At 40.6% G+C, this 17,835-nt stretch overlaps 1 protein-coding gene across 1 annotated transcript in view; it reads right to left on the bottom strand.

The window, feature by feature from the left end:
- Window positions 1-1,552: 1,552 nt before the first annotated feature.
- Window positions 1,553-17,835, bottom strand: part of pth2ra (parathyroid hormone 2 receptor a) — a 69,458-nt gene continuing 53,175 nt past the window's right edge. Inside the window, exons 10-13 of the mRNA XM_085434731.1 lie at window positions 15,866-15,960; window positions 7,609-7,747; window positions 5,560-5,601; window positions 1,553-3,376 (exon numbers count right to left, since the gene is read on the bottom strand). Coding sequence (XP_085290857.1) covers window positions 2,990-3,376; window positions 5,560-5,601; window positions 7,609-7,747; window positions 15,866-15,960 — 663 coding nt within the window. The 3' untranslated portion in view covers window positions 1,553-2,989. The remainder of the gene's footprint in view (window positions 3,377-5,559; window positions 5,602-7,608; window positions 7,748-15,865; window positions 15,961-17,835) is intronic.

Here is a 17,835-nt window from a genome sequence, read left to right on the forward strand (position 1 = left end):
TTTAAGTTACGAGTCATCTTCCATCCTCTAAGAGGCTTCTGAGTGAAAAGCACATGTCCATAATTCACCAATAGAGTGTACTTTTTATCGTGTACTGCCTTCTCATGTGTGAAATTGTTTAAAAAATATGTTTTAACAGCACGTATCATTTGTTCAGGGAACACTGGATAGATCGTTGTGTCGCTGCTCATTATACGCCTCTACTTGAATGCACATGAGCTACAACTGCAAGTATTTATAAAGATAATTGGAAGTGGCAAAATGAAAAATAGCTGTAATAATCATCCTGACATAATTCAGAGTTTGTCTGCTCAGATTTGGACTCATTCATCATTCCTGCTGAATTTGATGGCTACAGGTATGCAAGAAATGACACAGAAAGTATACTGCATTTCACAGACTGTCCAAGTCTTTCCACTCAGCAGCCACAGGGCCAACACACGTGTGGGCAGTTATTTTTAATCCCCTATCTAAATGAATATGGACAGAGCCATAACTTCACATTCTTCTTTTCCTGGCCACCGGGACAAAACCCGGATCACTTCCCAATCCCGATTTGAATCTTACTTTGGCCAAAGTCAGCAAGACTTTTTTTTCACTATTTATGCTTTTATACAACTTTGCACTCACATGATCAGTCTGTCCAGTCCTTTCAAGACCAACTACATTTGGCTGCAAGCAGATTTCTGTACCGTCTGCAGGACAGACTGCTGGTGACCACTGCTCTACAGCTGGGAGCGCTCTGACACTGCTGTTACTGTGCGGCACGCTGGCTGTACAGTAGCTGACAGGGAAAACTGCAGAGGTGATGAGGTCAGCTGAAAAGACCATAGGATGTCCTTTAACCTCTTTGGATGAGACTCAAAGCTCTTGATGTCCCTCCAGAGCAAAGAGAATCATCCTGGGCACCACTTGCCCTCTGGAAGGAGGAACATTAAAAGCAGAACAACATTAGGAAAGAGCTTCTTTCCATGGGCGGTAAAGACTTTAAATACACTTAAACTTAACGCTGCCAACACTGAGCTTACATCTCAGGTGTAAAAGCTGGTTTGTGAGTGATTGTAGTAACATGTTTCCTCCTTCCTCTTTTCATGATGTCTGTTTTCATCTTGTCTTTATGCACCTTCAAATGTAGTGCTCTGAAATTTCATTGTTTACTATCTGTACAATGACAGTAAAGATTAATCTTATCTACATAAATGTAAGAAAAATGGAAGTAGGCCCTGAGTTCTGTTAATGTTTCCTCATGAGCTAATCGACTCTGTCACTCATATTCACAGTGGGTAAAAAGTGACGCTGATTTTGTAAATTTTGGTGGTTTAAGGATTAGCCAGGGATTGGCTAAGAACGAGCCGATGAGCGTGCAGCCAGGCAGATCAACTCCTTCATCACATCACATCGTGTTTCAAAACAACAAGATGGTGAAAACACCGGATAACAAGACTTCACAAACCAGTGAGCGATGCCATAGCAGCTTTGTCCTTCCACCTGTTACACTGTCCATGGACACCTCACAGCTAAAACTGTGGCGGAGATGTGAGTTGGTAAAAAGCTCAGTCAAACTTACTGTATTTTGACACATCAGCATGAGGTAGATGAAAGAAAAAACGATTCAAGGTCATGTATAAGATGCATACAAGCTGACGTGTATGATACTTGAAACATACAGTTTTTGAGACTTCTACATCATCAGTGTGTTGTTGCCCCCAAAAAACTCATATATGCAAATTAGTATTCAAGCTTTTAAAAATGTGTTGATATAGCAACAAACCCAAGCTCTAAACCCAAGTAGGGTAAAATATTTGTTTTCTCAAAAAAACAAAAATGAAATTATGCCAGAGATGACAAAAACGCTGTATTTAGTTATATACATTCTTTTTAAACATGCGTCAGTTTGAGGTAGAGAAAAGACTAATGCTGAACTCAGACAAGTGATTCCAAGCATAGTTATAGCTTTAGCTGGCAGGTGTGCATGTCTGTGACGTCACGCATTTCTGCAGCTGCTGTTTTTACACTTGCAGGAAAATAGAGCCCATTGTCTGTTCGATGAAGCTTGTAGCTATTTAAAGAAAACATCTACTGTATGATCAAATTGAGAGAACATGTCTGCTAGAACCAAGATTCACCAGTGCTCAGTTTGCTTTGAGATTATGGGTTTTTTATCCCTCGTTAGCTATCATGCTGCTCATGCTGTGTTTTCACCTCACCATCCAATCCGTAACGTCTATTTTTGCGTTGCTGTGCGAGTCTAGCTTGGATGTGGCACTCATGTGATATACTGTACAATCAAGGTGATGGCTGGAAAAGATGCTGAAATTTCCATAACGTCAGACGACCGCTGTTAAACATGCTACAGTGTGTTTCCAAGCTAACCTCCAGTGGCTGTGATGCAATAGAGGGCACTGTGGTGTTGCCCTCCCTGAGGAAAAAACTTGTTTTATTTTTTACTTAATTATTTTAGTCCTTTTTTAAACTAGGTGCTCAAAAGCTTTTCACCTCCTGTCATTTGGAAATGTCTGAAGGTAATAAGCCACTGTCAGATAAAGGGTCTGGAGTAGCAGCAGTGTTGCCAACTTGTAGCACTTATCAGCCAGCCTGCTTACACTCCAACAAATGATGTTCGTAAGTAAACAGTCTGCCATCAACAGCTTTTGCTGAAAGTGCCGGCTGTACTGTGATGTGTGGGGCTGTGACTCTGGCTCAGTGTTCATTTTTCACCGTGACCTGTGTGCGCTGTTAAAGGCTCTGTGTGTAGAAGTTTAAAAGTCAGCATTTTGGTGATCGTTGGCAGCAAAAACAGTATAGCAATGACAACAGTTAACATTTCTTCACAATTTACAGTACTGTATAAAAAGTTCACGTTAGTTCTTCTTCTTATGAATGTCCGGGACATTTTTTCCTCTTCTTGTCTGCAGAGTGACACTTTTGGTTTGTCTTTGCATCCCTCTTCAGAGTTTGAATAACACAGGAGTAAACGGTCTGATGTCTGCTACAGCGTTTCCTCCTCCTCATCAGCCGTTCCGCTCATATTTAGAACAGGCAGATTTTCCCTCAGTGAGATATCATCCACCCGCTTGGGACCGCTGTCCTCAGGCTCCTCGGGTATGGATGGATCCGAGTTACTGATTACGTATCCTGGCAGGGTGGCACGCATGCTGATCGCGGTTGGACCTGTGCTCCGGTAAACGCGGCTGGAAACGAGCGTGGTGGAGCGTGTGGACGGCCCAGCACCAGCCAGGTGGGACTGGCTGCTGGTGCTGTTGTTGTTCAGACCTACGACCACAGATCCATAACGGTAGCGGCCGCACACAACTGGACCCTCCCACTCAAAGGAAAGATTCCACCGTGTCCATGTTTTCTTTATCTCTGTCTGAACCTGTGGGGGTGTGGGGAAAAAAGCCAGTAAATACACAAAGCTGAGTTGTTTTTTGCAAAGATCAGAGTGCAGAAGAAATATTTTGAGGTGCAGAATACTTTTCTAACCAGTGGTTCCTTGTTCCTGTTTCATTTTGTTTAAAATATCAGAGCAGCCAGACTGCATGCACATCCTCGCTTCAGATCTTATTGTTGCTTACATCCCTGTGTGGAAATTACATATTTTACCACAGTTTTCTGCAGGTAGTCCTGCAAAGACATGCTCTTTAGTTTAACTGGTGATTGCAAATAAGGTGCAGGTGTGAGTGTCAATGTGGCAAGCTGCCTCTCTGTGACTGTCAAGCAAACTGTTGAGGAGGCAAGAGGCATCTCGCTCAGCGCCAGCTGGGATAATCTGTGCAACCCTAACCTGAACAAGCAGCTAATTTAATCATTTAATTGTGTCACTTCCTCCTATATACACCATTTGCAAACACAGAAACCGACTTTTCCCACTCGTGAAGGTATTTTGAAAGGATTGATGTCCAGTAAAACTGTGTGACCCTCGCACAGTTGGCACAGGGACACACTTTGTAAAGAAAGCAAAGCCTGAAAAGACAACATTATTTTTATCTCTGATAAGGAAGTTATGTTTTTGCGAGCACTGGCAGACATGTTTTCTGTCTGTAATGATAACATTTGAACAAATTCTGATAAAACTTTGTGAGGGTGTAGACACGTGTGGTGTGTATTGTCAACATATAAAAAGCACTGTAAGAAGTTTTAAAATGTCGTGTCATATTTGACCCTTGACCTTTCCTTCAAGGCCAATAGACCATCTAAAGATCAAAGTGATATCAGTATACAGGGAATGATATATGTTGATTCTAAATATGACAATATTTCATCATGACATTTATGTGCATGCAGTAATGAGCTTTAAGCCTTTGAATACATGAACAATGCTCCTTAATAAGGTTTAATGAATGCTACACACGCACTTTAGCCATGTCAATGAAAATAATAATAATTGTGCATCAATTACATACAAAACAAAACTGACTCGCTTTGTTTTTGGGGGGGTTTGCCCTATAACAAACAAAACAAATTCTCCAATCCTAATTACGAGGAAAATAAACTTCTTCCTTGATGCATTCCTAATCGCCATGTCTAATAAGTTGTGGTACGAATGCTATGCATGGTATCAAACATTTGAGATTGTTTGCTGGACACGGCAGCCTACACTTTCCTATATGCAAGTGGATGAAAAAGATTCAACTGTGCACGCAGCGCGTGGGCTGAATGACTAAAACAGAGCATTAGGAGCAGCTTAAAGCTCCACGGAGCAGCAGAGTTGGGTGTTAATTCCAAGTGTTGGCTGAGACCCTTTTACCTTACATGAGTCATTTGGCTCAGTGTTAATAACAAAATAACAAATTGCTTTATGGCGCTTTTATTCAACAGAATACAAAAACCTTCAGTTTAATTTGGCGTTGTTTGGTTTTCGGTGACTCTGAAAGGCTCCGGAGAATAAAAAGGAGAGCTCCGCAGGATAATGAGGATCACGAAGGGAAAGTGAACGACAGCATAAAAAAAAGAGAGAAGTTTTGTGTAAAGATCAGAGTGTCAGAAATGGAAACTTTAATTCAGCGCTCAGCACTCTCCGTGCAGAATGAGATAATAAGAGTCAGATAATATGGCAGCACAGATGAAGGGAGAAAAACACGCTTCATCAGCCTGACCACAGATTACATGTACCACCGGAGTAATTAAACCCTTTGTAGGAGATATCAGCAGCTGCATCAGCGCGGCTGGAATTGTTTTCATGTTGTCAGTCTGTTTGCGTGTCTCTTAGTGTGTCATCACGGCAAAAAGTGATCCCAACACCAGCTGTGGGAGGAACTACAACAAAGGCAGCTTTGAGGACTTAGACAGGCGTACAAAAACCTGACACTCTGTGTGTGGACACAACAGTGTGTTGTGAAAGACGCAGACACACAACTCTGCAGCTGTGTTGTTGTGATCGAAATAAAAACTTCAAGTCAGACCCATTAGTACTGAGTTCCCATGTAATTATACAATGACGTAGTAAAAACTGAGTATATCTGAAGCATCAACAACATGTTGACAGGCACAGCAGCCATGCTCTCTAGTTATACTGTCAAAGCACTTCTATCAAGTGTGAATAAATCACTGCCTACTCACCTCTCCATTGCAGTAGCAATAGATAATTGACACAAAGAAGCCCTGAAAAGAAAAATTGAAATACAAGTTATGAACCGTTTCAGACATTTAGTGCGATCATCACATTCTTTACCACTTTGATCTACATGCAATACAAAGAATGGCTATTAAGATGATAGTGATGCTGCAGGTAACCAGTTAATATCACTTTGCTTTAAATACATTTAAAAAATTAAAGTTTTCCACGTAATTTTATGGGATACCTAAAGTGTAAGTTGTTTAATTTAATGAAATTGTCACGATAGTGACTGCGACCCAGTGTTTTGCATGTTTTAGTTTTATTCTTTGATTATTGTTATTTTCTCAGTGTTTCCTGGTTTATTTTGAAAGAGTGTTGTGTGTCACTGTGTTTAGTTTGACTTCCCCTGTGACGTCATTGTGCTAATTCTAGTCAGCTGTTTCCTGATCACCTCCTGTGTGTATTTAAGTCCCCTGTCTTCCGTTGTTCATTGTCAGGTCGTCTGTTTTCCTTCTACGTCGCATTGTAGTCGTTTCATTCTACAGTCTTGTCACAGTTTTTTAGTTTTTCCCAGTTTAGGTTTCTGTTTAGTTGTCGCTCCTACATGTTTACCAGCCTTAATAAAGCCTCGCTTTTGGTTTAAAAATGCAGTCCCTCGCTCCAGCGTCTGCTTTTGGGTGCATTAATAAACGTCCCTGGCATACTCCGCCATGACAGGAATCTGGTCACATTAAATGTACTTGAGTAATTGGGATAGATCCAGTTTACACCAAGCACACCACACCAAGCACTTGAATAAACAGACATTTGATTTTATATATTTCAGCTCAAAATTATGGCTTCAATTTTATCGAGGATGTAGAAGATTTTTCTTATTGTAGTGTCTAATTAAAATAAAGAAAGTGTGTCTCTGGCTCCTTCTGTTCTTGTGTTCACTGAACCAGAAAGTTTTTAACTCAGTTATGAATTATGAAGGTGTCTACAGACCATCTGTGTCTGCATGCTCATGTGTGTGTTTGTGTGCACGTTGCGATGCACAACTAGTGAGAGACATCTTGGTAGTAAATCTCTGAAAAGCCAAAACAAACCAAAGTTCTCTGGAGAGATTTTTAGTTTCTGATTTTACTAAACATTTCATCATGACAGTAACTGAAGAAGAATATACTATTTTTTTTATTTGGCCGGAGAAAAATCTATAATGATCTGCTTTTAAATGCTACTACAGTGCGACAGCAGTAATTAAAGGCTTTTCTAAATGCTAAATCTTTAGAGCCGCTGTGACCGTACAAGCCTCTTGGTTCAGGGAGCACTGTAAAATCTCTACAATCCCTGTCACTCACATCGTTACTGCCGAGACACGTCTAACAGTACTGTAATTAAAAATGCAGGAGCACTGGTGTTACTGTTAATTGATTGGTTTCTATGGATTTGTGGCGAGTCGTTTGAAATGTGTCAGTACCTAAGACACCTGCTGATTTGGCTTGGAAAGAGTGGAATCATTATTAAAAGCTGCCAAACTGGATAAGCTCATGAGTAAAGTCGCTTGCTTGATGCTTTCACTACTCGCTGTGCAATTGTGGTTTTACACGTGTTTATTTAGGCAGCAGATGGAACAGATGCCTGTGACCTTGGAATAGATATAAAGAGCTTGTGTGTACCAGTGTAAATAAACGATGTTCATTGTAGGCCCCCTCTAGCTGTCGGCAACTGCACAATTTTAAATAGTCTCTCATTAACTTGCCAAATAATGCTTGGACTGACCGGCTGAAAGTTTCCACAAACAAAAGAAAAGTGCAAAAGTTAGGAAAACAAAATGTTTTTGTTTTTTAGTTAAAGTGGCCAAAATATTATGGAGCAGGTCCAATGCTAAGCAAGTCCAAGCGACCAGGAAAAATGCATTTGCTCTGTGCACCAAAATTGCATTCCCTTCATGGATCGCCAAAGGTCTGAGCAAAATGACCTGGTGCAGGTGTGTTTGCTGCTCGGTGCATTTTTCACAGGAAGAAGCGGATGCGAAGCGCTCATAACATGTTGTGTAACACAGAAAGTACCTGAAATGAGTTGAAAAACAGCTCACAGTACATTCGGATTTCCCAGCTTGGTCCCTGATATGTATGAGGCATCCCAACGAAGATGATGTAGTGGATGCCGAACACCAGCACGAGCACAAGAGTGGACTTTGCCAGTTTCCTGTGAGGACACACACAAGACAGAGGTTCTAGTTTTCATATCGAAGTGACTGAAAGCAGCCATCGTTACAGTGTACGGCTTAACTAGCGGCAAATTAGTTTGATGTTTGCCAGGTTAATACTTTCTCTGGATGCAGAATTGGCAGTGATTTTTTTTTAAATTGCCAAGCATCTATTCTTCACACAAGCTAAGCTAATTCTCCTGGCTCAAATACAAAAGTACAGGACAGGTTTTCAAACTTGTTGCTCGGGGAATGTTAATTAAGCAAGGTAACTAGACTGCAGAACTAAAGTATACTTTTTCAGTTTATCATTTAGGCTCAGTCTTGGGAGAACGTGCAAAATAAATGATTTTAAGCAAACTCTGGGACTCCGTTTCCCAGAGCATATAACAAGCTTCAGTCTCCACTTCTGGCTTCAGTGAGAATCCCGTTAGTTACCGTTCGTCTAAATCAAAAAGTGACAGATGTTTGAATGCATCAGATAAAATTACTTCTGTTCTGTTGGGACTATTTCCTGGTGGGCATGTATTTGACCTGTTGTTTTTGAGCTCACTGACTAGAAATCAAACTGACAGCTTTATGAATGCTTTAAAAAAGCGGGAAGTACCTCATAGTCTTAGCAATATGAACAAATACACGTTCCAGTCACTGCAGACGGCTAACTGCAGTCCATCATCAGCTCATCAACAACGGCACTGAAGTGTGCACAGTTTCACTCTCAAGCATTTAATAAAGTAAATGAACATCAAAACAAATACTGTGTTAAAGTTGACTTATGCCAGCAAGCTGAAACATGTGCACACACAAATGTAGTGCCAGTGCACACGCTCATTAAACAGTACAGACCTCCAAGGAATATACTGCTCAGGGATCAGTTCCATGCTTTTAATTTATGAGACCATCTGACTTGTTTTGGATTGTACTGCCTTTGGCCTGAAAAACACACTGAAATGTCTAAACTGCCTTTAAGCTCAGATGAGAACTTCATGTAATGACTCATCCTGGAAAGTGAGGAGCAAGTTTGCAGCCTATTAAATTTCTGTTGTCCCTTGTACACCCCCGGGGGGAAATGGGCACAACAACTCCAGCAAAAGATTGCTACAGTCTGCAACAGAGGAGCAGTTTGAACGTCACAGTAAATTAGATCATGCGATGAATTTAAAACTTTCTGACAAGATGCATAAAAGGCTGGAAATACAGGAGAAATCCTTGAGCTTTGAGGATTTCTCCTAATGTGCTGTAGTGTGTTGGTGTGGCTCGTGCCAGGATCGCAGTTATAACTTCGCTTTTCATCTGTGACAGAAATATTATGCAGTAGTCGAAGTTGTCACATGCACATCATTTTGAATTTCCTGTACGAAAAAACAACAACAAAACAAAAAGCAAAAGCTAGCAAGCTAAGAGCAGCTAACATCCCTGCAGAACGAAAGTGGGTGTTCCCATATTATCCTGTAATTAATGGGGCTTAGAGGTGGTTTTTAAAATATGTTCCTGTTTCTTAATTCCAAGCATAAGGTTGTGTTTTCAGGATAACATTGGCTGTTAAAAGCCAGAGTTCAAAAGCACTCCAACGACTGTTTTCACATGACTTACACGGTGAACGTTTGCTTTGCACTTCGTGTGCATGCATCATAACAGCAGACAGTCGTTTCCTTTAATGTGACCAAAGAATAGAAATGGTTGGACCAAATGTAATTACTAAAGAGCTGAATGAATACTGATGCTCCGTCTCTGAAGAACGTTTTACTGTGAATGTTTTAAAATTACCCTTTAAAAATCAACTTGTCAGTGTTTCTTAAATTTCCAATTTCGCTGCATAAATTGAAATCAAAACTTTAATTTGACTAAGGCACAAGGCTAAACATGCGTATGCATTTAAATCAAATGAAAAACAAATCTCACAATATTCTGCATGAAAACATCGATGCACCGGACATGTGAAAACAAAGAATGAACCTTCATTCATGGAGGTAAAAAGGCAGATTTGGCGTGATCAAAGACATCATCTGCAGCCAGTTTAATGTTTTTTTAGCAACAACTTTGTGACCTTAGAGAAAAAAAATGAAACAGATTTTTTTTTCATGTTTCATCTCATTAGTCCACCCACAGCATTCACAGGAAGACACTGCAGGCTTTTGCTCAAAATTCATCAGCACATATTTGGCATGGTTTGTTCCAGTCAAATAAACTGATTAATTCCACGTGCAGCCTCATAGCTATCCTTTGAAGTTCTGCAATTATGGTCACCAAACGTATTTATTCAACCTTATAATCTACAGTTAGACTGCACTAACACAGATACAGACAGATGGAACTGTTTCACTCGCCTTGTCAGTTCCTCAGATCTCGTCTGTATGAATAACTGAAGGGACTGTGCATTACCATGGGGGCACATACGACCCTGGCTGTGGTATGTGTTCACTGACTGATGTAAAGTGCCTTTCAGAGCCATCAGTTACATCAGAGTTGTACCAACCTAAACAACTGATGATCAGATCATGTTTCTGGTCTGCTGAGCCAGTCTTTAGTGATACTGCCACAGCAGAGTGTGGAAATAAAGAAAAAAAACCTTGATTTTCCACAGATTATGTTGCTGTGACGAGAGCGCTGAGCCTGAACGCAAAGGTGTTAATTTACTGGTCGATATAGACTCTGTTCCTGTTCTCAACTGCGGTCATGAGAATCACATCGCGGATACAAGCACTGGAAAAGGGCTTCCTCTGAAGGGTGCCTCGACTAAACTTTGGAGTGAGCGTTGCTGCTACTCCACACTGAAATGAGCCATTTGAGGCGGTCTGGGCATCTGACTTGAATTCCTCCTGGACCCCTCCTACATGACGTGTTTCAGGCACTTTCTACTGAGAGGAGGCGTCGTGATGGATCCAGGACCTGCTGGAGAGATTATATCTCTCAGTTGGATTGGGAATACCTCGCTGTCCTGGACAAGCAGAGGGAGGCATGGAAAAATTAGCTCACTTAATTTAAAGCAGAGGAAACCAGTGCACAGCTTGGTTCTAATTAGTTATGTTACTGTTGATCTCAGTATGTGAATCTCTCATCAGATCCCTTTTGCATTTCCATTTTCGTAACTGCTGGAACAGATTAGCAGAAAGATGACTAAGACAAAGTTTAATGGACGTGTTTGTGTCAAAATCTAAGAATCAAATCAGTTTTTTACTTGATTCTTCGATTTTGGCCGTGTGGGTTCTCATCTCCTCTTTTTTTGGAGCTGGAAAAATAAGGTGTAAACAATTTTTCCTGCTGAAAGATGAACTCCTTGTGGTCCATTAGCTTTTTTTTTTTATCTCAGTGATTTTGTCTGAGTGTGTAAATGGTCTGATTCCGAGAAATAAGCTAATTGAAAGAAATCTACCAAAAGGATTAAAAAGGGAAAATTAATGGGAAAAGGGAAGAAACGGGGAAACTTAGAGAAAATAGCGAGAATGAAACAAAGATAAAGGTGAGGAGGACGAGAGAAAATGGAAACCGGAAGATGGAAGGGTAATTTGATTGCTTTATAGCACAGAAAGGAAAACATTTCTTCAGTTGAGAGTAATTGACTTTTTGATTAGTTTGTTTTTTGTCAAAACTCAAGAAGTGGTACATTTTAGATTGTGTTTTGCTTGTGTTTTCTTTCACAACATTAGAAGTGATTTTAATTTTTTTCTGCAGGTTTTTTTGTTTTGTTTTTTTACCTTTTTGGTGACTGGGATACAATGATAAGGAAAACATAAAATACAAAAGGAAAACTACAAACATAAACTGACTGGAACCTAAAGTGGCAAAAATACTGAGGCCGGAAAACACTGAGAAACACGAAGGGAACTTCAATAACTTCAGGTTCCAACAAGGGACAAAGGGAGAATGAGACAATATGGGAAGGTGATTAGGACAAGTGGAGACAGCTGGAGACACAGCAGAGACAAATCAGGAGTAACGAGACAGGGGAAGCAAAACAAAATCAAAATAAACACTGAGACAAAAAGGTAAACAAACAGAGACATGGCTGACTTCACAAGACAAGACAAAACCCGTGGAAGAGACAAAGGGAACAGGATAGGCAATAACTAAATGGAAAGATAACAAACAAACACATGAATAGACTAAATATAAGGATCTGACAGAGGAGGAAGGAGACACGGTGAAATTTTAAACTCAACACACAGACAGGGAAACAACAACACAAAGACAAAACTGACTTCAAAAAGGTGGGACGCTACACAGAGACAGAGTGGACATGAAAGGGAATCAAATTACTGAGAACTGAGAAATATGAATAAACTAGCAAACAGCGGAAATACTAAACTAGGAGACTAAACATTAAAAAGTAGACTATAACTATAATAATGACTCAGATCTAGATAAACTAGATAAGAAACTCTGAATGGAGGAAAAACACTTGACCACAGGATGTAAGTGAGTTGTTTTAATGTTGATTTGTGTTCTCATGTTTGCATTGTTCAGTTTAAAAGTTTTAAAAACTCAAATAAAACAAATGTGTATGACGTGTATTCAGCTTCCAGTTTACTGGATCATTATCATCTTTTCTGACAAATCGTCTGTTCATCTACACAGAACGACCTCGCCAGCGGCATTCAGAGCTACGCTCCTGTCAGATAATACACTGTAATTATACGGTTTTTATCTGACACATTGACGCCAGCACCAGCAGGGGGGGAAATGGTGATAATTGCAAATGTGTGCGTGCGTGCGTGCGTGCGTGTGTATAATTTTGTGGAGACACTTCAGTTCTCACAACCCGAATAATTCTATTCCAGTATCACATCTTTGCTAAAGGTTAAGGTGGGGGCTTGCGTTGGGCATATAGTGCTTATGTTAGTGTGTTTACTCATCTGAGCCTGAGACAGACCAATCCCTTTGTGGACACGGGAGTACCCCAACCCCATCTATAACAGCCCCTGGCCCCACATTAAGCACTATCGCCTTCTTTTCCATGAAGATCAGCAGCCAAGGCAGTCCCCACGTTTTTATGGTTTCGGGATCAATTTTTATTGCACTGTAATTATATCTTCATTGCAAGAATAGTTTTTTCTGGTAAGCGGTTGCCGCGTTATTGCAGACCCACGCTTATCAAGCTAAGTGAGCTTGTGTTTGTTTAGCTGTTTGCTAGTGGTTGAAGCTGAGCATTGGTGGTTATCAGAGGAACAGTAAGGTTAGGAACACCAAGTCTAGCCCTTACCCAGCTGCTAATGGATTGACCGTGTTGGAGAAAAGTGGTCAAACTTTGTTAAACACGAGTGTTGGAATCCCCCTGACAGCCACCAGGATGAGGAGTACAGCTGATGGCTAGAATCAAGTTACTGTTACATATTTTGCACAGAAATCTTACAATTTCTGTCACTTTTCTCCACATTTCCTTGTCGCTTTATAAAAAATTAATTTGAACCAAACAGCTCCAGCTGTCTTCACAACAGCATCTGTTACTTCCTGTGAGGCTGTGGGAGTGTGTGGGCGTGGTGTTGTCCTCTCCTCCTCCTTCTTTATTGCCCCTCCCCTGTCTCTCTCTGCCCCTGCCTTCTCCTTTTAGGACACACCTGCTGCTCATCTGCCCTCGTTTACCACCAATTACCCTCAGAGGTGATATAAGCTGGAGAAGAGCAGTGTGGCTGTGGGAGAGGCTTTTGGTGGAGTTCCTCTGTGCTGGCCAGTGTGTGAGGCTGGTCTAGGTGTGGAAAAGGCCTGCTGTGTGTGACCAGCCCCACCGTGTGTGGCTCTTTGAGTAGTTCTTAACTGAGCAGTGGTTTTCCTTAAGGGACGGTGGCCTCCATTATTATTGTTAATAGCAGCGTTGCTGTCTTTTTCTGTTGGAGCCTTATAGTTGTTTTCTTTGTTTAAGTGGTCGCCATCTCTTTGGGTTGACCTGTCTGATCTACCATTAAAGCAGCGGTGCTGTGTCCTTCTGTTGTTACTATTTATGTGATTGAGTTAATTGATTATAATAAAGATTTTGTGTTAACTACCTCTGCCTGGTGTTCTTTTCATTTCAACCCAGATCCAACTGTTACTGTCCCCCACCCTCTTCGCCTAGCTTTCATGTGGGGACATAACAGCATCAATAAGCTTGTTGATTTTTGTCTTTATTTACATCACATGGTGTGTATTTCTGTGAGTTCACCTCATTTCATAGACTTTGTACATAATTCTGCGAACCCACTATTAAAATAATCGAGATGATAGCACATTAAAGTGAGAACTAAATCTAAATGTTTTTGGTTAACAGAAGTTTTTTGGGGGGTTTTTTTTGCAGTTTTTTTAGATGAAAGAAATAAAACCAGATGAGCTTAAGGATGTGAGGTTCAAAAATTCAAAGATTTTAGCAGATGACTTGATATTGTCAAGGAGAGACCAGTTTGACGTCTTTAGTCAAACTTTTTACGGGACTGAGAGGCAGGAAATTCAGGGTAATACTAATGAAATATTCACTGAGGTAAGGGAGATTTTTGAAGTTATTAGGTCTAAACAGAAAAGCACAGCTGCATGTATAACCGTATAAAAATGTCATTATTCATTTTCACTACTGCTCTGGTCTTGATGGAAACCAAACTGGAACTTGTCAGATATTCTTGTCAACTGGCTGGCGAGCCTGATGAGAAATGGTTTCCTCAAGAATTTCAGAAATGAAGGGAAGTTTGAACATGCACTGTAATTATGTAAAACAGCCGTATCTGTGAGAGGGAGGACACTAGCTGTCTTGAAGCAATCATTTAATGCACCTGGATAAAAGAGAGATCGCTAACTGAGAGCAGCATGGGGGGGAAAGTGACAGGCAGAACTTTTATATGAAATTTGTCAGGATTCATTTTAGTTAGAGAAGAGACAGATGAGAAACTATGTCCAGGAGATCAGAGAAAACTCAGATGATAAAGACTTGAATTTTGATCTGAAAGAATTGAGCTTGCCAGCAAAGATATTTAGAACTTTTTTTTACAGCCGTCAGTAGAAAAGATTCTATAAGTTGATCAGCTGTGGGTCAAAGCATAGACTAGAACTTCTTCTAAATAGAAGGTTTGTGGTCTGAACCACCCTTACTTCAGCCTCGAGTCTGTTAGAAAGCTACTGAACAATGCATTTCCCCTAATGTAGATAAAGCATCATATTCATTCATTCACAGAGCGCTCTATACAACCCATCTGTCTCATACCTGTGGCCAATCATCATAAACTAATGTGCTCATCTTTGGTCTGTGGGAGTCTGTAATATTTTGGCACACTGAGAATTAAACTCAGTAAATATTTGATGCTGCATCAGTGGATCCTTCACTTGTTGCTCTGTTGAGCTGGGGTTAAGAGTTGTGCTCAGATTCACATCATTATAAGAGAATCTAGTTCCGTAGAGACCTAACACTGCAAATCAGTAAATATTGTCTGTCTGCAAAATTTTCAAAGCTTTCATCCTCACGTCCTAAGAGCTGCAATCAGAAGGCTATCAAAAAAGAAAAAAGGCCTTTTTTTTTTTTTTCCATTTAATTTCATGTCATACACACTGTAGTCTTACACTAGAGTAGTCCAGCCCTTGTATCTGACCATTTTCTAATATATTTCTAACTCTGGGGATGAACCAGTGGACCAGTGTTGTGTCGACACACAGCAGGCAACTTGGAGCCACTTGTAAATTGTACATTTAGGCTCTTTGTCACTAGCAGCCTGTTGCAAAGATGCATAAATTGTTTGCATTTCTTTAGCCGATTCCATGAGAAATACAAAAGATAACACAGTTTGACAGCCGTAAAATTATCTTTGACCAATTAAGTGATTTCCAAAGAGCTAGTAACTGAGAACTCCGTTATATCCATATCTCACCATGGTGTGCAGTTTCCTTAAAAGAAATGAGAAAACTGGACAAATGGAGGACAAATGAAAAAGTGGCAGGCCTAAAGTAATAACAATCTAAAGCAAACTGACAGTATCTGAACCTTATGTCCTTAAGAAACAAGACAGAAGCCTGACACAGCACCTGACTGATGCATCTGGGGAGTGAAACGGTGAGTTATCAGCACATCAGCATTCACGAGTAGTGACATACAGAGGCATTTAGAGCAAACTGCAACCCTGAGCACAGGATGAATGAGTGGCGTTACAGAAAAAGTCATTTCAAACCTGTACTGTTTCCTGGTGTCGTATCGCCCTGCGTTCGTCTCTCGTATTTTAGTGGCCAGAACTCGCACGATGTTCACAAACAAAATAAAGTTGAGCTGGAACAGAAGAAAAGCAAAGACTCTTCATATTTTGACATGCTGAAACTATCATATACATAAAATAAATGAAACCTTTTACAGTGGTGATTAATTCTGATCAGGACACAAAGACTTGACGGCCGTGTGGGCTGGACGTGCAGAACGTCAGCCAGAATCACGATTTGATTCGCTGTCTTTCGGTACACTGCACGAGTGTGTTTCTAATAATCCTTGTTCACCTGTACACTTGTTACAGAACTTGATTTTGTATATCATAAGGTACGGTGTGGAAGCAGGTCTATTAATCATAGCAAAATACCTTTAGAGGCTTACTAACTTCTCCTTTGGAACTTTTGTCATTTCCTCTACGAGACTTTAATGAGACTTGAGCAAAGTAATTTAAAACATGCAAATTGAGGCTTATGTTTTATGCCACCAATGACTTAGTAATACTTTCAGTCTGACACTATGCACCACCTGAATAAGCTTCAGAATCCATATAAAACACTTTGAGACCAGCATCGCTGCACACGTAGACATAATCCAGACATTAAACAGTGAGCCAAAGCACTTTACTTAAACCCACACCTCCTGTGAGTTCATACATTTTACAGTGTTTGTGTTCACTCTTTATCTTCTGCATATTTCCTTTTTAGTATCATAAACACATTACACAGACAAACTGATACAAATGTGACTGTGCTAATTGTAATTGTCGAACATGTGCCAAGGTTTAACCCAGAAAATGAGACCATGTGATGAATTTCAGCTCTAAAACAACAAACAGCCATATTATCACATTTCCAGAAACAGTCAAAGGAGCTTGCAAAGAAAAGCGTCTGGACTTCTTTAAGTTACTTGAAGACGTTTCACCTTTCATCCGAGAAGGTGGAGGGAACTCAAAACTGGATTAGAAGAGCCACCTCCACAGGACAAGACTCAGCTGTCCATCTGCATCTTAAGGTCAAAGGTCACTCTTTCGAGGATGCCAATGTTCACATTTTGGACAGAGAGGACAGATGGTTGTAAAGAGGAGTGAAAGAAGCCATCTATGTCCACTGTGAGCGACCATCTTTGAACAGAGGCGGGGGTTTACGACACCAACTCTCTGCCATCTATAATCCAGTTTTGAGATCCTTCCCAGACGCCTTAACGCCCACTCACATCCTGGGCCATCTGACCTCAGGAATTCGCATGATAAGGTGGGGCCAGGTTTCACAATGAGCTCACCCGAAACTCTGGCTGATTGGGACCCACACCCAGTTTCACACCTTGGCTCAGGCGATTAGAGGATCATCAGGGGGTCCTTTTGTCCCTCTGTGGGGGGAAACTCCCACTAGGTTTAAATCTGGGACTCCCCCCCCCCAATTTGACCTTAGAACTGAAGAAGCTTCTCGGATGAGAGGTGAAACGTCTTCAAGCAACTTAAAGAAGTCCAGACACTTTTCTTTGCAAGCTCCTTTGACTACGATGACCTGGATGACTGAGAACCTTCAGACATTTCCAGAAATACTGATTGACTGTGCTAACTATGAATGCTATCATCTGTGCACTATAAGCAATGAAAAACACAGATGAGATGTCTCTTCTCTTTGTGCTGGGTGTCCTTTTTACACCAACTGTATGCAATCTGCTATAACTGCCTGTGTGTGTCTGTAAGCATACTCGTTTACTTATAAACTTACCAAAAAACATAAAAAATAATGTTGTATATCAATTATGTGTCCAACATTTTCAGTAAATAATTAGCTGACTGTATCATTGCAAGCTGTGTAAATATGAGGCTGCATTTTAACAGCACAGTAGTCCTGCAGACACTAGACTCATTTTCTGTTCTGCCAGTTCAGATATGAACGTTTGTGTTTAGCAGCTCATTAAACAGAGGAATTAAAC

Source organism: Copadichromis virginalis, linkage group LG16 (assembly GCF_057382275.1).
Source record: "Copadichromis virginalis isolate Kocher_CV1m ecotype Utaka linkage group LG16, C_Virginalis_male_GT1.1, whole genome shotgun sequence".
In the NCBI taxonomy this organism is placed as follows: Eukaryota; Metazoa; Chordata; class Actinopteri; order Cichliformes; family Cichlidae; genus Copadichromis; species Copadichromis virginalis.